Source organism: Erpetoichthys calabaricus, chromosome 13 (genome assembly GCF_900747795.2).
Source record: "Erpetoichthys calabaricus chromosome 13, fErpCal1.3, whole genome shotgun sequence".
Taxonomy (NCBI): Eukaryota; Metazoa; Chordata; class Cladistia; order Polypteriformes; family Polypteridae; genus Erpetoichthys; species Erpetoichthys calabaricus.
In genome coordinates, this window is record NC_041406.2 from 11,750,153 (window position 1) to 11,772,143 (window position 21,991).

General features: G+C 36.7%; 1 protein-coding gene across 4 annotated transcripts in view; it reads right to left on the reverse strand.

Annotated features, from left to right (window-relative positions):
* The window catches only part of triob (trio Rho guanine nucleotide exchange factor b), a 317,404-nt gene that overhangs the window by 133,242 nt on the left and 162,171 nt on the right, over positions 1-21,991 (reverse strand). For all 4 annotated transcript variants that reach the window (XM_028817964.2, XM_028817963.2, XM_028817965.2 and 1 more), the window contains exons 8-12: positions 17,408-17,599; positions 13,273-13,404; positions 10,854-11,084; positions 3,600-3,722; positions 1,369-1,560 (exon numbers count right to left, since the gene is read on the reverse strand). In XM_028817964.2, the coding sequence (XP_028673797.1) occupies positions 1,369-1,560; positions 3,600-3,722; positions 10,854-11,084; positions 13,273-13,404; positions 17,408-17,599 (870 nt within the window). The remainder of the gene's footprint in view (positions 1-1,368; positions 1,561-3,599; positions 3,723-10,853; positions 11,085-13,272; positions 13,405-17,407; positions 17,600-21,991) is intronic.

Genomic DNA, 21,991 nt, shown 5'->3' on the forward strand with positions numbered 1-21,991 from the left:
TCTCGGTCACCTGAGGAGTGTGCATCTCTAAAGCAGGGGTGTCGAACTCCGGGCCTGGAGGGCCAGAGTGGCTGTAGGTTTTAATTTTAACCCTTTTCTTAATCAGTGACCAGTTTTCACTGATAATTAAGTTCTTTCCCCTTAATTTTAATAGCCCTGTTTTTAAGGGTTCAGTCCTTTGAATTGATTCTTTTCTTCAATAAATGACAGCCAAACAGAAATGAGGCATGAAACGAACCAACAGATGGACCAGCTAAACTGGGATTTCAAACTCCAACCAATCTCTTAATGAGAAGCTGATTATTCTTGCTGTTAATTAAACCTGTTATTTAATTCCATGGCTTGTTGCTGCTCTCATTCTGCCACAGCAGACATTTCCAAAACTGTTGATTTTCTGTTTTTTCTAAGAACACCATCAAGATGTTTTGGTGACCTGAGAGATCAACCTTACTGAGACCTTCACCTTTCTTTATTTTCAGATATTGTGTGATGGGCACAGGTGAGCTGGTCATGTCGCGGCTCATTTTGTGTCTCATTATTGTTTGGCTGCTAATTAAGGAAAAAGAAACAACTAATGGGCCTGAGTCAAGTTAATTAAAACTAAAGCAAAAGAAATTAATTAGCAGCAAAAACTGGTCACTAATGATGAAGATGGTTAGAATGAAAACATGCAGGCACTGCGGCCCTCCAAGACCAGAGTTCGACACCCGTGCTCTAAAGGACAGACTTTGTGCAGAACAGCATTTATAAAAACACAAGAAAATAATCAAATTTGGCTGTGTTTCACGAAGGTTTGTAGGTTTAGGATTTACTAACAAATGCTGGCCAGTGAAATGTTCAGTTTTTCATACAAAAAAAGAGAGTAACACAAAAGTAATTAACTGTCTGCAACAATTACATTTTATAAAAAACAACTATGTAACAGTTACTTTTTTGTGAGTAATGTAACAGTTAATTTTAAAAGCACAGCTCATCAACACTGGTAAAAACACAAACTATACTTAAACTAAAGAAAACAATAGGCTTTTTTGTAATCTCATAACATATGTTAAAGACTTTGTTATACTCAAAATTAAGAATATTTAAATGAGTATGATGTTTTACGGAAACAAACAAGTTTTATTATTTACATTTGAAGTGTATGTTTATATTAGAACACAAAGACATTTCATCTATATTACTTGAGGACACCTATATTGGGGGAACATTCAGCTGTCCTAATACCATTGCTACTTAATGTTTATATTCTTGTATTGTAATTAAATATGACAAATCAAATTTAAGTTTGCAATATTGACATAATGTCTTCTTAGACCACTCATTGGAAACATTATCATACATTCCAGTAATAAAGTTGTGAAGTTTCACCTCTTTCACGTGAGTATGGAAGGAGACAGACATGTCCAGCAAGACTTTCCGCTGTTCCACCCTCCTTACAAAATCCTGAATACGATCTTCAAGTTGGTGAGCTGCTTGATAAATCTCTTCTGGGTCACATTCTCCAGTCTGTGCAAGCTGTTCTGCAGCCTCCAAGAGTTTATCTGCATTGGTGTATGTATTCTTCAGAAAGCAAAAACATAGAAACAAATTAACTTAAATTAAAATTTTAACCAAAATGACATTTTTCAAATTAGAAAAAGCTATGCAAGTAACACATTAATTAAAAACAAAGAAGAGTAAAAATAAAATCTGCAATACCTGAACTTTTTTCATTCTTCTTAAAGCCATTAGATGGCAGCAAAACACACCAGATGCAGATCATTTTGTATTACGGTTTTAAACACCTTACTTCTTACTGTATTAAAAATATAGTATTTGAGCACTATGCATGTAGAAGTGCACTACTAAAGCGTACATCTCAAGTTTGAAATGAGTTTAACAAAACAAACTCAAAACAATGCAGTCAGAATGTTGTGAACATAGAAACAAATTAAGTATAAAAATACTGAAACTGAAATGGTTAAAAGGTAAAATAATGCACAGTTTCATATTTCAGCAACAGTAAAAACAATCACCTTACCTCTATTCCTATCTAGCTGAAGCAAAGATAACTTTACACTAAGATACAAAATTAATCCATTTATAATTTACAAAATCAGTAAATGTGTTTCAGGCACAAAATCTAACAGCTGCTCCTCTAGAGGTCTAAGAGATAACAGCTTCATTTAAAGTACTATGTATGTTGTGGACTGTAGGAGGCATCTTGCACCCCAAACCCCAGACATAACTTAAGTTCAGAGTTTTAAAAGTAAATAAATAAATAAATAAGTTTAAAAAACCTGACAAACAAGTTTCTTTCACAAAAGCACAGTGTTTTTCTTATTTTCCGTTTCTTCCTACAACTCCCCCCAGGCAAGCATCGTTGTACTTCTCTCACAACTCCAGCTCACCTGGGTGAGGTAAAGCAATTCCTTTTCAATGCAGACTCTGAATTACATCTGGTGCAACAAAATTGCCTCCAAGAAGTACCCCCACAACTCCTATGCTTCCCTCCGGGAGTACAAACAGGACTCTCTCAACCAAAGAGATGCTGCTACCCAGGCTAAAGAAACAAAAAGCCCCAGGAGGCAATCTTCCTCTGTCCTTCCATTATGGCAGCCACCCAACCGGGAAAGAAAACACCACTTATCCTGGCTGGCATGCCCATCCATCACATTAAACCATCCCCTATAAAAGCCTCCTGGATAGATAAAAAAACCATTGTCCACCGTGGAATAACAGTCAATTCATTTCCTTTACAATGGAATAAACTGTACTGTAATACACATCAAAGGAAATTCTAAATTGAAGAAAATCAACGATTAAAGAATAAGTTTGGTATTTTTGAAGTCATTTGCACAATCATGTAAATTATACATTCATCCAAAAGGTTTACAGCTTTACTGTCCCAAAAATTAACAAACATACAGGCCTAGTTAAGTAATACAATTCTCATAAAGAGGCAAAGAACTCTGAACAGCCTAAGCAAATCAACTACTGAAAGCATTCTCAAGCAGTAAATAACTTTCAGAACGTACGGGTAAAAAAAAAAAAAAAAAATATAATAATGTACAGTTGGTGTGGCGAGGGCCAGCCTACATTGAGACATCAGTGCTGCAGACAAGGCTGGCTTACTTGCAAGAAGCAATGACACTGGAGAAGTGAAACCCTTCTAAAAGATAAAAACACAGCCACCATTGTAGGCCAAGTTCATACACTATTTTATAATAGTGCAGGGAATACCAACACTCATGTGCTTTTGTTCCTTAAACCACAGAAAAAGCCCCAAAAATATCCGGCTGCTGAAAAACACTCATATATTTCAAGCTACAAAATGCATGTCCTGATTGTTGTGTTACCAATTTCTAACAAAGTTTTTCACGAGATCTTCAGCAATGACATGTCTGGGTTGTAAAGGAGAATTGCATGAAGCAGGAACCATTTTGACCTAGCCTCTACTAAAACAGTAATGTAAAATGACTGTTTATGCATGCATTTTGAGTTTCACCTCCAATATTTCACTGTCAAACTCTTTGAAAGTGCATACATTTTTATCAATTATCTAATTTACACATGAGTTTGAATAAGAAGCAAAACTTATTTCATACTGCAAAACCTACCTGTGCCACCTCCTCAAAGTCCTCATGACGCTTCTGTAAAGCCCTTGCTCTATGCAGTGACTTTCCCACTCCAGTATGTTTACTTAAGAATGCTTCCCCGTGGTTTTCAATCCAGTCCAAAACCTGATCAAAAAAAAAAAAAAAGACAAAAATGAAATACAAATAATCTTAAAACTGATATTTTTCCTTTTATAATTGCAAGTATGTAATAAAAAACACAAACTGGAATGCAAATACTAGAAATATAAGACTAATAGCGAGAAAAACTACAAATAAAACTGAGCTAAAAACTTGTTTTGTTTTTAGGTTACAGTAACTACATAAGGGTCTTGATGCAAGTAATAGTAATCTAGGAAGAACACAAAAATTATAAAGCATAAAAATTACATTTTTAATAATTAAAACTGAACAGTTAGATTTTCTCCGAAAGAGAAGAATTTTAGCTTAACCCTCACTGCATCTTTGAGTGTTAACTTGAAGATTATACTTTAACCCGATTCTGACTCCCCCCTTTCAGAAGCCCTAGATGCCTTATTTTTCAACATAAACCTATTTTATATTAATCTGACCATCTTAACCTGCAGCAGTTATGATCCAAAGTTTTAGAACAGGTGACATTTAGGATGTTTTTAGAGGACTGTAAGCAAACAGTACCCTAAAGAGAGAGTAAAATACACTAAAAATGGAGAGTAAAATGCACCAAAGTAGACACAGACTTATTTTGCCCAAGTGGTAATTTACCATTTACAGAAGCTCATGAAATGTAGAAAATTTTGTGGGGTCAAAATTGACCCAAAGTACATGGCAGCGTTCAGAATGTGTAGCAGCTATACAAAAATGTGAAATCCTGAAACTTTTTTGATTTTTGTACTTTATTAAAAATCTTAACACCTCTAAGCAGAAATGTAGGTGTTTTTTATGGGTTGTCAATGAACTACCCTACATGCAATGGAAAATCCATTTGGGTCAATGGCGACAGTGTAGCAGCTGTACAAAAATGTGACATTTGAAACTTAACATATTTGTAAGGTCAAAGTCAGAGCGAACTTTGTCATCTCAACCATATACAAGTATACAGATAGACGAAACTGCAAAGCTCAGGGTCCACAGTGTAACAACATGAAGTGCAAATGGAAAAAATTTAAATAAAAATTAGAATTTAAATTAAAATTTAAAATTTAAATTAAATGTAAAATAAAAGTTTAAAATTAAAACACAAACAAAACAAGACATTGTTCAAAGACAAGACAAAGAAGTAGCAACAATATTGACATGTAGTAAGCAATATGAACATTGATGCAATGTATGGTATTGGGCAATCTAGATACATAAATATAGTCAATAAATAAGTAATATAATAAATAAATAATAGATATAGATGGTACAGCACAGTGTGAGGTAGTACAGAAATGGCAGCATGACTTCGTGTATAATAATAGTTGTTTAAGAATTGTAAACAATGACAGGTCAGAATGTTTCACAGCAGAAGGATATAAAAATGTCAAAGTGCAGTGTACAAAAAATACTTAAAGGTCAGTATGAGATTTTCAGTTCTTTTCTACATGCACACTTGTCTTTGCAGGAAAGTGGCTTGCATGTATAAAAGTTCTGTCAGTGTGCTTTACTAAAGTCTTTACAATTCTAAACTGAAAAAATGATATTTGTATGAGTTGTGAACTAACAAGTTATCCTAAATGCAGTGAAAAATCCATTTAAGTCACAAGTGTGTCAAAACTGACACAAAAGACATGATGACAATGTCACACCGTTTCATCCTGAACAGTTTAAATTTAGAGCGCTTTTAATAATAATAATTATTATTATTCATTACATTTATATAGCACTTTTCTCAGTACTCACCAATTACAAATAAAAAACCAGGTCAAATTTCAACTGAAGATGTTGTTAAGAGCTAAAATCCAACTCCGGAGGAGGACCTAATTATCAGGACAGTTTATAGACTACAGGCAAAACAATGGTCAGAGATTTAAAATACAATAAGGTAAAATTCAAATACTGATTTATTTAACTTTTCTCTTGTAGCAAATTAACTTTTCTTGATGACCAGCTTTGTGAGAAAAAATAGAAATGTTATATATATATATACGCCAGCAGCTCACAACTGTGGATTAGGTAGAGAAAGTGAAGCTAAACATTCATTCTGCATCAACATCCACATAGTAAGAGTGCTATAAAATTGTAGCACCCATATAACTCTGTACTATGATGAAAATGGAGGTGGCTTAACAAGTTCTATAAAATTCATATGTAAATATACACATTAAATTTTGTGTTTTGTTGGTTTTATTATGGTCTCTGTTTTGTGGGAGACATGCAATTGAGAATTTCATTCAACAATATACATGATGATTCACAAACTATCTCAGATAAAACTAAAAATCTCTTTACATTAACCAGTCACATTTACACAACTTACAGTAACAATGAACCATGAATAGGCATCCTGTCACATACTCTCCCTTATAATCAACTGCTTCATCAGTACTCTCAACTTGCCATTTTTAACACATTCACAATTCACTTTGCCTCAGGTGAAACAAAGTTTGCCTGTGTGCCCTAGGTCAACACTGTCTGAATCTGAACCTGAGATTTTGACACATGCAGTGTTGCATGCTATTCATATACCCTTCCTCTGTAGAATTCTCCATGTTCACACAAATTTGAAGTAACCAAAATGCTTCATAGTCCTTTAAACCTTGTGGTTACTCTGTGGCTTCTTTGTCTTCCGATCCTTAACTACTACTTCATTCTTTTCCTTGTGTGCACACACACACACGCTCTCCCACCATAATCTAACAAAAATTACTTACAAATGAGTCCTTGCCTTTGTTTTTGGTGGTCCTCTCTTTGTTTCTTCTATTCTGGTGATCATAAAATAAATTTGCTTGAAAATCTGTCCAGAGTCAAACCATGTGACCAGTTCTGGGAGTGGATGTCATAATGACACCAACATGTGAAAAAGCTAGTTTCAGATCTTCTTATGATTCCATTAAATTTGTGCACAATATACGGATGTGAGAAACAGTGGAGCAGCACCAGGTACAGTTCTGTCTCTTTTTCTATTCACTCTTGCTCACCCCTGACTATGTATTATATATTTAAGTCATGTCACTTGTAGAAATTCTCAGATGAATCTGCACTCATGGGATGTATTGATAAGGGGGTGAGAGAGAGGTGAGGAGTCAGCTGGAGAACTTGGGTGCAAAGATAATTGTCTGCACCTTAACATCAGCAAAACCAAGGTATGGGTTGTTGACTGTCGCCACACCAAAAAGCCTCTATGTCTAGTCACTATTCAGGGAGTGGATGCAGAGGTGGCGCACTTCTACAAGTACTTAGGGGGTCCACAAAAATGACAAGTTGAATTGGTGTCAGAACACAGCAGAGCTAAACAAGGACTTGTGCTCCTTTAATGTGGGTATTTACATCCTTCAGATTCTGTAAAACTCTAATGGCCAGCGTATTTTTTGACGCTGTGGTGTGCTGGGCTGATAACATCACTTAAAGAGAGAACCACCGAATCAATAAGCTATTTAAACGGGTGGACTCAGTTATGGAGCACACTCTGGACCCTCTGGAGGTCATAGCAAAGAAGAGAATTAAAGCAAAACCGAGTGACATTGTGAATAAAGCTGCATATACTTTCGCTGACACACCAACACTGAGGACTTGCAGCAAATTATTTAGCAAAAGTGTGTCAAGAAGCCCAACTGGGGCTCCTTTATATGGCTGTATAATGCCTCTCTGTGAAGGTGACTGCCAACTCAGAAGCTTTCTTTACTCTCTTTTTAGTCATTCTGGTATGTGTTCAGACCATTGTGTGTGTGTGTATTTATATATATTTTTATTTACTATGTATTTATTTAATTAAGGAGCTTCTGTGAAAAAACAAAATTCCCCAAGGGGGCAAATAAAGTTCTATCCACCAATCTACCTAATATTCTGCCCTGTAGAATGTTCGGAGATGGGATAAGCAGCGAGATGGCTTACGTCAGCCCATTCTTAATATTTCCTGGTGGCTACAGGTTCCCAGATGTTAAACAACTCCAGGAGGCCAAAATGGCTGATGCACTTTTATTTTTCTTTTAACTTTGCGTTCATACTTTAGTTTTGATTCTGATCTTTTTGTCAGTCAGCTGGGGTTAAGACCATTGCAATCAAGTGACTTGCTATAAAAATTCCAGCACTGCGAATTATGCTGACTGACCCGGAAAAAACTCAAGGTGAATTTTGGTAAAGTAATAGTTGATAACAGGTGATTTCAATTTTTATTAATGTTTATATAATTGTTTCTTTTCCACTATAAAAATCAATTTCACCTCGTCTATGCAGAATGGCTCAAGATCCTGATAATATTAGCATTTCTTGCAGTTTCTCTGTGAGATTTAAAATGCCTCTAAGAAACGGAACAAAGTAAGTATAAATGTCCACATATGTGATGAGTGGCCATTTCCATGAGTCAACTTCGAGGCAAAGTTGTGTTTCTGAATATAAAAAACATCAAGCTCAAAGAACTTATGAAATGTTGTTCAAAAACTTGCTCTGTGTCACGTTTGCTATTGTTAGTAATCTTCTCACTGAAAAAACAAGTACAACATGATGGAGGAAGTTCCAGGAAAAACAAAAAGCGTGAGAGAGAGAGTAAGAGACGTTGTGCATATGCTGGATACAGAGGAATTTAATTGATCTTTGACTTTTACACATATCTTACATAGACATAAACACAGGGACATCTCCGGAAACACAGACCACCTCTAGGTTCTGTAGAGCTTAGACTCCTTAAAATAAGCAACACAAAGATACAGTAAATCGTCCTAACAATGTGTATGAAATACACATAAGTTAATAAGGGAATAATAAATGCTCCAACTGTTTCTATTTACTCATAAATATATATACAGGATAATTAGAGTAGATTCCTCCCTTATTTCACAAGATGTGCTACTCTCAAGCATTTCCCCACTGGTTAAGAGTTGGCTGTAGTGTGTGCTTTAAAAAACTACAACAGATCTTCCCAATTCAAACACTTTTACAATAACTGTATCCTATTATAAGCAACTGCCTAACATGGCCTCAATTATATGAAATATACTGCCGCACACTAGTGGAAGACTTTAGCGGTAAAAGACTAATCACTGTCAGTGTGAGCGCTCCTGTGTTTCTGTGGATTTTTGTCCAGGTCCTCTCATTTAAATCTTTATTCTAAAGACATCCATGTCATATTGACTGGCTACTCTAAACATGTCCTGTGTGAGCGAGTATGGTTGTGTGCTTAAAAATACCCTGTAAAGGAAAGGCCACCAGTCCGAACGTTAATATCACCTGCTCAGTACTACTAAAATAATCTCGTGGTACAGAAAACAGACAGAGAGATGTACCAGAGACTGTGCTTTTCTGGTCCTGTGGTGGGGGTCCAGTCTTAGCTGTGACAGAATAATTTCAAGGTAATAGTACTATTGTAGTTTGCAGAACATGTTAAAATATATAAGCATTTGTTTTTAATGTCATGAAGAGACTGCTGTAATGGTCAAGTAAACAAGCACAATGTTCCAGGGGGATAGTTTAAGAAACTGGCTGATGTAATGTTCTTTCATGCACCTAATAAGACTTGCAAGTTGGCATGTACTGTATATAGTTTCAAGAACAGAATCAGAGCTGAATTCAAGACATATTGAAGAACAAGGTTATAATGGAGAAAGACATTTATTTTAGGCTGTTTGTGCTCTATGCTAAATCACCTCATGTCTTTTAACCAATCAGAGTATGAAATGTAAGCATTAATTCAACACTGTTACGCACATTTATTTGTTAAAAACTGACCTCTGCTCTTATTTCCCTGATCACGCTGAGCAAACTGCTGTGATGGATGCTCCCATTTCAGCAGGGTACTGCCTTTGTTAATAAATGAAACAGATGGACACGCTTTCTCCTGCCTGATTACTGACTCAAAAAGGTTTTATCAAACTTGTCCTGGTAGAGGATACATTTCTTTAATTAATAGGTTTGATTTCTACCACATAGGTGAAAAAATAAAAGACGGCAGATGCTTAGGACAATCTTGATTACTGTTATTTTTAATAGCACAAGGCTAATATAAGACTAAGGAAGCCGAGGGATTACAGACATTTACTATCCATTTTGTTTCTATGGCTAGAACACAAGTCCAGGCTTAAAAATGCCAAGACCAGACTGTCTAAATGTCAGCTAAAAAGTCTCAGTTTTCATGACGAAGCCCTCGTTGGAATGTAGCTTCCTTGTCTTATCTGGTAAAATGATCTGTTTCAGACCAAGTAACATAGCAGGAACACCTCTCAGGATGAGGAGATAACAAGGATGAGAAACACTGATGGACAAATTTGCACCAATTGCCAACCAAAATGATGAGATTATGTGCATCCAAGAAACCAATAGCAAGACCTCTATGCCTTCCTTTAAAAAACTTTGCAAATTCCTGATGCAGATTTTGTTACTACTATGTAGTATTTCAGTTTTCCCTGTATCAGTATACTGCTCAAACTGCCCATAACTTTTATTGTCCAAAGAAGAAACCTCAGTGCTTTTACGATATGGTCGCAAAAAAGAGCATTCCCTTCTACTCCAAATGGTAACCTGAGCCGGACTGGAAAAATAGTAAACCATCCGTAACAGGTGTTAGATGAGTAGTGCCATTAGTCCAAACCTTGCTAAAGATAGCAAGTGCCCCAGCAGAGGTAGACCACATACGTAAAAACCACACGTTTGCTTTGCTAATGATGGGGGCTGACCGATCACCAGCCTACCCAGAAGGCATAAGTTTGCTAGCAACAATAGGACAGACACGGTGTGTTTGAACCTCAAGGAGAAACTGCAGTATCGTCCGCTGCCAGAAGGTGTAACCAAGGTGAAAGGAGGAGGCAAACTCTTAAAACAAAGACAGAAAGGGCGCTGAAGATTTTTCAACATGTATGGAAAAGGTCCAAGGCATCACTTATGCCAGACCATTAGTATACCTACTTTGATTCAGAGAACTAGGTGTCAGAACACACACTCTTTTCTACAAAATATACAATTAGAAGATCACATTAAAGAGCATGTTTTGTTATGTTGTCTTTATATTGCACCAAAACATGTGTACAATTATTCAAAAGAGTACTCTGGAAAGGGAAACTGTACTGAATTGAATCCATATGACAATATTTAGCATTTCAAAGACATATGGCCTTCAAAGTTATCTTATTTTCCCCAAGTACAAACCTGCTGAACATCTTGCTGGAAGACACACAGTTGAAGTCGCTGATGAAGCCTGACTTTCCGATGCTGCCATATGTTTTCCAATTGTCTCTGATGATGAAGAACCTCATGGATGATGTCAAGAACATGATGTACAGCTTTTGAGTAATTAGCTGATGCTGTTAAAGAGTCAGCGCTACCAGGTGTCAGAGGTCGTTGCAACTTGTCCAGCAGTGCTTTGCCATCTTGGCTCACCTGAAAACATCAAAAAGAGCCAGATATAAAAGGAAAACGTGCATAAATAATTTTACTAGAACTGTAATAATAAATACATCAGTCACACTAACTTCCATAATGTATTTGTAATACTCAATAAGATAATGCACATAACAGTCTTCTTACGAAAATGTTCTAACAAATTTAGTCCTCTACTAATATTTTCTTACTGCGTCTTGTTTTTTAAACTAACGAAACTTTCATTATAGAGAATATTGTTTCTTTTAGATTAGCTTTCTTGCTTTTCCCTTATTTATGTGTAAAGCTTATCACATTAATTAACAACACCTAAATGATTTCCTTGGCTGTCGTGATGAAGTGCCCTGTGGCCAAAGAACTACTAGATAAGGGAGTGTGACATGAAGCAGGGACAGAGGTCAAGATGACGCACAGTGGAAAAAAACACCTAAGAGCTGAGAATGGCAAGTTATTTTGTCATGCAAGGGTAAAAGAGAAGGTAGTGCTACAGGCCAGTGAATCCAATAAGCGTGTTGAACTGGCCTAAAGAGAAACAGGCACAGGTGAGAGAGAGAAAAGACAGACCTGAACAGAAGTAGGCAATAATTCCCCACAAGGGCATAGAATAGATACCCAAGCAAATGCCAGGGATGTCTGACCATCTGTAGGTGAGATTGGGGGATGGGGGTTGCCCTGAGTGGGCAAGTCCAGAGAGGAAACAAGGTATTTTTCCTTTTATTGCTTTTTAACTTTTTTTCCTTCACGCACTTCTTTATTACTTGGTAATAAACAGACCATTTTTGAATGCCTTAGCCTACTTTATCTCATTCAGAACTGTAATTGAAAAACTGCCAAAATATGCTCTGATCTCAAATCAACAGCCACTACATCTTAGTAATAAACTGCTGCTAATTTATTCAAAGCCTGATTCATTTTTATGTCCATCTACATAACTGAAAATTAGTCGCCAATTGCTCAGTCTTACTAAGGTCTGAAAGTTCACCACAAGGATTCTTGTATATGTCATTGCCACAATGTTCTGATATTTCTGCAAATAAGCGGGAGGTGGATGTGAACAACTTGTTTTAGATCACTGAATAGATACTCCATTGGATTCTGATCTGATAACTCTGAAGTACACTTCATCAAGATAAGTTCACCGAAATGGCATTCTAACTATTCCTAGCCAGGAGGTATGAAGCAGCATTATTCTGTTATCCTGCTGTTTTTTTAAAGAAGCCCCTGACTACCAGCTATTGTGCAATTGTTTTTCTGCTCATATTAAGCCATCCAGTGCTCCTGACCACAGGATTATTGGTGAATGATTGATGATCCATACTCTGTGTTACTGTGTAGTGTGAAAACAAAAGCATGGATCCAGATACAGGGCCTCCAGAAAGTCTTCAGACACCTTCACTCTTTACATATTTTTTTTTTTTTTTTTGCAAACTTACATTGAAGTTATTTAAAATTTATTTTTACCCCCATTAAACAACAATCAATATCCCAGAATTACAAAGCAAAAACAAGATTTTAGGAATTTCTGTAAATTTATTGAAAACAAAAAAATGAAATCACCTTGACAAGTATTCGGATCTTTTGCTATGACATTTTAAATTTGGCTGTGGTGCATCCTAATCTACATCATCACTGAGATGTACACTTTGTTAGGAGAGCACCTGTGATCAAGTCAAGCAACTGCACATGATTAGGAAAGGCACATACCCGTCTACATAAGATCCCACAGTTAATGTGTATCTGACCTAAAAACAACCCATGAGGTGAAGCAGGATTGTGTAAAAGCACAGGTTTGGGGAAGGCTACAAAAAGAAGGTTCCCAAGTGGCCTCCATAATTCTTAAATGGGAAAAGGCTTGGAACAACCATGACTCTTCGTAGAGCTGGCTACCCGGTTAAACAGAACAATCTTGGGAGATTGTTGCATACAGTTCGTACATCTTTACATACAGTTCATACGGTCTGGAACGGATTAATTGTATTTACATACAATCCTAAGGGGGAAATTACTTCGGGTCACGACCAAATCGGGTTACGACCAGAGTTTTGGAACGAATTACGGTCGTGACCCGAGGTTCCACTGTATTATGCTTTGCTAAAATCACAAATCTGCAAACATTCTGACTATCATACATACTACTTAAAAATACTTTATGAAAAAAATCTATGTATATTTTAACTAAACAAAATACCTCAGAATAAGCCACTGTGATATGTTCATAAAGACCCTGATGATGATGAATAGCATCTTCCAGATCCTGAAGTTCAGAGGGTAAGTCCACCTCGCCACAAGCTTTACACCAAGAATCCACATTATTCATATACTGGTGAGATTGAAATGATGGAAAATAGTTAAATTAAAAATATACTGGAAAAGAATCCTGCAAATTAGACATAGGATTACATTATATAGTGCTACAAATTTATAAAAACAATTACAAATGCATGAAGTACATCTATGGCTAATGGCAATTCTGTCATACATCAAAATGAAGTCAAAGAGGTTGACCATGTTAGGAAGACCTCTAATATACAAAATACAATTATTGTTCTAATACTTAATATCCATTTGCAAGCAAATGGTAATAAAACCTGTTGCACTTAGCTTGCTATTTGGTATTCGTGCAAAAATGTAATTCTCAGTTTCATGCAAAATTTTAATTCAGTTGAATCAGCTTTTTTACAAAACCCTCATTCTTATTGGGCCAGCAGTCTAAAGCTTCATGACTGTATCATTCCATGCGGAGATAACCTTAACCTTTAACTATTTTAAACAAGTTTATTCCATTGTAAAATGAGGAAAAATAATGTAGCATGGGTCAGATAAATCTTCCATCAGTGACACTTATGGTCTAAATTAGCTTGCAAGTAAGAAAAAAAACATTGTGCCCCAAGTTCATTGTGCGGTAACCCTCAAGTTTGTTTATCCATTTGATCATTTTCCCACTATAAAACTACTCAGAATCAATCTTGTTAGTAAGGGCTCTGACACAACAGACAATAGCTGTCACTTCAGCCAATAATGGAGATTCAAATGTTTCAATATTAAAATATGTAAAAACATAACACCCATGTCATTTTCATATATACAGTATGTGTAAAGACGCTTTAGTGGTCTCCAAGTCTTGTGTACCTGTAATCAAATGAACAGTAATAATAACAATAATTCTCATTTCTCAAATACATCAACCCATATGGAATATACCAACCCTGGATCCCCATTATCTTTGCAGTACATTTATTTGTCAACATACTACAGTCTCTTCTGAGATCGCTTCTCCAACAGTGAAGAGACAACTCATAAGATAGGTTTCCATTAACAATGTCTATCAGGCATGTGACCCCCACACCTCTGTTACAGAGAGACTCACACATCATCTTCACGACGAGTCCCCTGCCAAGCAGCCTTCTCTTAACACATAACGCTATTACTTTTTTGAGCAAGGTTCTATTCATTTATTTGAATATAACACCTTTCAACCACTGTTCATTTGAGCACACCAATTAGGCAAGTTTAACAATTTATTAATGAAGCTGAAAAAAATTTCAGCTACAAAAGTTAAGGAATACTGTGACACTCAAAATAAAAGGTATACTGCCCCACCAGACTGACACTGTTTTGCATTATACTTGCACACACAAGTAAAAAATATGAATGACTACTGAATATACAAGGCAAACTAAAGAGAAAAACTCTAAGGGGAAAACCAAATGGTCTACCAACTGCCAGTGAGGCAACCACAAGAAAGCAAACCCAACTATAATAATCATCATAAGCTGCTAAGGAAAAAGAACAACTAAGAAAACACTATTATTAGCGATCTGAACAAGTAACTTTAAATTATCAAACACTTGTGAGAATAGTGATGGCAATGATAAAACATTTCACTTTGCTAAAAAATTACACACTAAACTTAGGCATTGTATAAAGTTCATCTTCTACAAGACGTGTGGATCAAACAAGCGTGGGTTAGGATTCAACTGGAGCAACTAGGCTGAAAATAAATGGAAGCATAAAAGGTCTTGCATTACTTTTTCATTCAGCATAAGAAAATTAAGAATGATAATTACATACTGTACATTGTTAAAAAGATAAAATTTTCTGTCCACTATCATTTGCCTAGCTAATATGGCAATTAACTGAAATTTTTAACAAGAAAAAACTTAAATTTATAGAAGTACAAAGAAATCCATACAAAAAAAATCTCACATAAACAGTTTTATTACGTCTTATACTATATATATATATATATATATATATATATATATATATATATATATATATATATATATATATATATATATACACACACATATATATACACACACATATATATACACACACACATATATACACACACACATATAGTCAACATAAAAAGTATGTGAACCCTTTGGAATTACCTGGTTTACTGCATGAATTGGTCATAAAAAGTGATGTGATCTTCATCTAAGTCACAGGTACTGACCTACACAATGAGCGTAAGCCAATGACACACAAAAAATTCTACTCTTTCATGTCTTTATTTTACAAACGCATTCAACGTTCACAGTGGTAGTGGAAAAAGTAAGTGAACCTTGGGATTTAATAACTGGTTGATCCTCCTTTGGCAGCAATGACCTCAACCAGCCGCTTCCTGTAACTGCAGATCAGACCTGCACATCGTTTGAGCCCATTCTTCCCTGCAGAACTGCCTTAACTCTCCCATATTCTTAGCTTGTCTTCTGTGTATGGGACTCTTCAAGTCATTCCACAGCATCTCAATAGGATTGAGATCTGAGCTCTGACTGGGCCACTCCAAAAGGCTGAGTTTGTTCTTCTGAAGCCATTGTGCTGTGGATTTGCTGCGATGTTTGGGGTCGTTGTCCTGTTGCATCACCCAGCCTCTTCTGACACCCTCACATTATCCTGGAGAATTTGTCGATAAACTTGTGAATTCATTTTCCCCCCTCAATGATGGCAAGCTGCCCAGGCCCTAAAGCAGAAAAGCAGGCCCAAATCATGATGTTCCTTCCACCATACTTTACTGTAGGGATGATGTTTTGATGTTGATATGCTGTGCCCTTTTTACACCAAATGAAATTCTGCTTGTTCCTCCCAAATAGTTTCATTTTGGTTTCATCACTCCACAAAACATTTTCCCTGTACCGTTGTGGAGTGTCCAAGTGTTCTTTCGCAAACGTCAGACGTTCAGCAATGTTCTTTTTTGATAGCAGTGGCTTCCTTCTTGGTGTCCTGCCATGGACTCCTTTCTTGTTCAATGTTTTGCGTATAGTTGACTCATGAACAGAGATGTTAGCCAGTTCTAATGACTTCTTCAAGTCCTTTGCTGTCACTCTAGGGTTCTTCTTTACCTCATTGCTGACTCTGTATTGTGCTCTTGGGGTCATCTTGGCAGGGCGCTCACTTCTAGGCAGAGAAGCCACAATACCAAATTGTCTCCATTTATAGACAACTTGCCTAACAGTAGACTGATGAATATCTCAAATCTTTGAGATGACTTCGTAACCCTTTCCAGCCGTATGTAGATTAACAATTCTCGATTGTAGCTCTTCAGACAGCTGTTAGAGGCATGACTCCCATCAGGATATGCTTCTTGTCCAAAGCTCAAACTCAAACTTTATAGTGTTTGTGATCAATCAAAGTCATTCTAGGCCACCACACCTCTGAACTCGTTTCATTAAATGGACTCCAGGTGTGCAAAATTCGGACTGCAATGACCTTTTTAAAAAGTCATTAGCTTAGGGTTCACTTACTTTTTCCAACCTTCAGTTTCACAGTTTGAATGATTTATTCAATATGGTCAAAAATTCTCTGAAAATCTTTAGTTAGAGGAGACTGTGTTTGCTCATTATTGTGACTGACATGAAGATACAACCATGTTTGATATGGGAATTAGACATAAATATAGAGAAAAGCCAAGCAAAATGACACCTTTTATTGGCTAACTAAAAAGATTACAATATGCAAGCTTTCAAGGCAACTCAGGCCCCTTCTTCGGGCAAGATGTAATCTCGAAAGCTTGCATATTGTAATCTTTTTAGTTAGCCAATAAAAGTTGTCATTTTGCTTGGCTTTTCCCTACATTCATAATGGCTTACATGGTACAACACCCTAGTACTACAGACATAAATATAGAGAATTCCTAGGAGTTCACATACTTTTTACTTTGACTGTATATATAATTCACATTATTATAAATTTGCTGCAAATTATTGACAGACATTCAGAAGAATAAATCATATGAAGGAATGTCTTAATCTGATTAAGAATTTCTGAGGATGCAACCAGTAACTTAAAGAAAATATGCATATAAAATTAATTACCTGCTCTGCCTTCTGATGGAACACTGCAGACATTTCGAGTAAAGTGCTGCGTTCTTCCAGGGCAGCAGCAAAAGCCTTCCACTCTTGTTCTAGCTGACTTGAAATTTGTTTGATCTGCTGTGATGCGTAGTGACCAGATTCCAATAACCGGCTGCCTACTGACATGATGCGACTAATATTTACATAGACATTCTGTCGAAAAAGAAAATAAAAATAAGCAGTGTAATTGAGTTCAAATCAATTACAGTAAAAACATGTACTCATTACATACAACAGCAAAAAAAAAAAAAACACACACACCCATAATGCATTACATTTAAGTGTTCTGAAAATGGACTAGATGCAGTGACACTGCATGATTTTTCATTTACAGCTGTCACTTTATTATTTTTCTTTCCCCAAAATAAACTTCCAACCTAGGTAGAATAGGAATATCTTCTTGGGAATATTCAGCAATGAAAGTTATTAACGGAAGGTAACGAGACAAAAATTTGAGTCTGTAGCTTATATAAATTGTGGTGCCGCAGCAATTAATTAATGTAATCGACTAAAGACTTTAGTTGAATTTTATTTTTATTATCTACTAATCATTACTGCCCCTTCCCCACAATAAACACTGGCATGCTTCAACTCTCTGAACTGTTTTTGACTAGGCTAATTGTGGCAGCGGACTGCAGCACATTCAATGGAAGAAGGTTCACTAAAACACTAGGCAAAAGTTTCCGCTGTGTGGGAATATTCACCCAAAAATCTGAAAAAGCAGTTGCTTAATTGATATAAAGTAGAATGTACAAAATGTTACCTAAGGGAATATGCACTTACTGACAAGTGGGACAGAACTGTCCACAAGGACGACAGACACAAAAGATTTACACGTTTGCAGGCTCATGATTACATACTGAAACTTACAAATCCATACTGCTTTAACAGGGAGTCGTCTGTGCTTTAGTTTTTAAATGTGGAGAACATTACATTTTCCTTTGAATTAAGTATCAGATTTTTTTTAAAACAAGATTCATGAGGCCTTTACCAGATACAAAAGCACAGAAATGATTGAGTTAACACACAAATTCATTTGTTTCTTGCTTAATGCTAGCAGGGTATACATCTAGCTTTAGTTGCTTGGGTTGTGACTGTATGGCTATACAATCCGGTCACAGTTTAGGTCATTTTTTTCTCCCAACTCAATCTAAAACCAAGGAAAGCCTGATCCATATGTCTGACTACCCAGACTCTTACTCTGCGGCACTGGTCAGTTTTAATTGTCTTTGCAAATCTGCTAATATACTTTGAGTGCATTAAAACTAGATTTTAATACATACACAAGCCAATATGTTGTAATGTTTTTGATTCACATTAAAAACAATACGGTTTTTACTGGATTTTTAATGAACATTATAAACAATTTCCCATCTCTCATTTGCTACATGGATTCAATTCTGACTGCCATTCTTGGTCGCAAATGAGTGAGAAAGTCCAAAGCCCACAGCTTTAATGTTGCATTGGGCAAAACACTAGTCCTGCTAAGCAATTATGATTCAGAACAAGTTCCTCCAGTTCAAGCAGTGATGAGGCTTTATTCCCAATGTCAAATGACAACATTGCAGGCTACGTTTCTCAACAATTTAAATCTTGTATAGTCCAAAAATCACATTAAGCCCATTGAGGCATTCCTTAACATGCCCTATTTTTTGACAGCCCCCCAGCACTGACTCTCTAAGACCAAAAAAATAAAAACTTGCACAGCACTCCTCACTAAGAGCAGGTGCAGAGCATCACGACAACCCTAAAGGCAAACTTCAAGAATATACCACAATTGAGAACTATCATATATAAGGATCCAGATTTGTTCAAATACATTACAAAAACAAAGCAGAAACTAATTAATATAAATGCAAAACAACAGTATATGTCCATCAGCTAATCATAGAACCATGGTGAAATTGTAGAAAAGGAGTCAGACAAGCCAGACACAGTCAGAGTCCTGGAGACCTTGGCCAAAAAGTGTTGGGCCGGCCAATCTGATGAAAGGACCCTTCTAACTGAGGATTCCAGTGCTCCTTAATCTGAGATGACTTTTTACTGGCAGGCAAACAACTTGGCAGTGGCACTAAGTGCCACATGACGACTCAGTGAAGAGAAACTTTTCAGCCAGACAGAGGTTTTGTATTCTGTTATCACTGATGAATGGAGATATTCAAAATTTCCAATTTAATTATGATTTAAACTGTAAAGTTAATAGATAATTTTATTATGAATGTGACAGCCCTGGTTTATAGTCAAACTGAATACTTGATTGGAACTTAAACCATCGTCTTGAAAGCCTTTTGTATCAGACTTTGTAGTCGTGCTAACCTTAGTGATCTTCTCCTACATAAATAATTAAAAATTGCTTATGGGCTACTGAAAATGTCACAAGAGTACAGAAAGATTTCTTGAATATCAGTTAAGTTTAAAAGCAATGCAGTTTGCAATGCAACTAACACATTGCCTAAAAAAAAAAAAAAAAGTTACATGCAAAACACACCCACCTCCACTAATGAGTGTCCTATTTATTTAAACCATTATTTAAGCCGAATTTCCAAAAATAGTGATGAAAAGTAGCACACAACTATAGCTGAAAGTGGAAACTCCAAGGCATCATGAGCACTTTGCTTCTCATGCTCTATTCAGTGCAGAGTTAGCTACTAACAGTATCACATTACAGGGAAAACAAGGTAGCATTATGGGTCTAAAACATAAGGAGGACAACCACACTTTCTTGGCTAAGGTAGAGTTTAATCTTAAAAGACTCTAAGTTACCAGTAAGAATTGAAGACCGCTACCTGCAGAAACAAAATGCACCTAACTCCATAATGGCAGATACAAGTGAAAATCAGCTTGGCTAGTAGACGCAGTTTTAATTAGAATTCCATAGGCCAAAGGTAACTTCATGCAATTTTAGTTATCTAGAGTACATTTTTAAACTATGCAACGGACTGTTCACCCTGGAAACCCACCACTGATGTAGGAAAACATACATGTGAAGAGATTAGAAGCAGGACTATAATGAAAAATCGTGAATAATGCATACATACCATACCTACCATTGCTATGTCCCAAATATTATGGTGCTCCGACATGGATGTAATATACAGTACTGTGCAAAAGTTTTAAGCAGGTGTGAAAAAATGCTGTAAACAAAGAATGCTTTCAGAAATATAAATAATGATTGTTTATTGTTATCAATTTACAAAATGCAAAGTGAGTGAAAAAAAGAAAAATCTAAATCAAATCAATATTTGGTGTGACCACCCTTTGCCTTCAAACCAGCATCAATATTTATAGGTCCACTTGTACAAAGTCAGGGATTTTGTAGGATTCTAGTCAGGTGTCTGATCAACCAATTCTACCAAACAGGTGCTAATGATCATCAATGTCACACGTAGGCTGAAACACAGTCATTAACTGAAACAGAAACAGCTGTGTAGGAGGCTTAAAACTGGGTGAGGAACAGCCAAACTCTGCTACCAAGGTGAGGTTGTGAAGACAGATTCATGTCATGGCAAGATTGAGCACAGCAACAAGACACAAGGTAGTTCTACTGTATCAGCAAGGTCTCTCCCAGATAAAGATTTCAAAGCAGAGTGGGGTTTCAAGATGTGCTGTTCAAGCTCTTTTGAAGAAGCACAAAGAAACAGGTAACGTTGAGGATCGTAGACGCAGTGGTCGGCCAAGGAAACTTAGTGCAGCAGATGAAAGACACATCAAGCTTATTACCCTTCGAAATCGGAAGATGTCCAGCAGTGCCATCAGCTCAGAACTGGCAGAAACCAGTGGGACCCAGGTACACCCATCTACTGTCTGAAGAAGTCTGGCCAGAAGTAGTCTTCATGGAAGAGTTGCAGCCAAAAAGCCATACCTCCGATGTGGAAACAAGGCCAAGCGACTCAAGTATGCATGAAAACATAGGAACTGGGGTGCAGAAAAATGGCAGCAGGTGCTCTGGACTGATGAGTCAAAGTTTGAAATATTTGGCTGTAGCAGAAGGCAGTTTGTTCGTCGAAGGGCTGGACAGCGGTACAATAATGAGTGTCTGCATGCAACACTGAAGCATGGTGGAGGTTCCTTGAACATTTGGGCTGCATTTCTGCAAATGGAGTTGGAGATTTGGTCAGGATTAATGGTGTTCTCAATGCTGAGAAATACAGGCAGATATTTATCCTACATGCAATACCATCAGGGAGGCGTATGATTGGCCCCAAATTTATTCTGCAGCAGGACAATGACCCCAAACATACAGCCAAAGTCATTAAGAACTATCTTCAGCGTAAAGAAGAACAAGAAGTCCTGGAAGTGATGGTATGGCCCCCACTGAGCCCTGATCTCAACATCATCGAGTGTGTCTGGGATTACATGAAGAGACAGAAGGATGTGAGGACGCCTACATCCACAGAAGATCTGGGGTTAGTTCTCCAAGATATTTGGAACAACCTACCAGCCAAGTTCCTTCAAAAACTGTGTGCAAGTGTACCTAGAAGAATTGATGCTGTTGTGAAGGCAAAGGGTGGTCACACCAAATATTGATTTGATTTAGATTTCTCT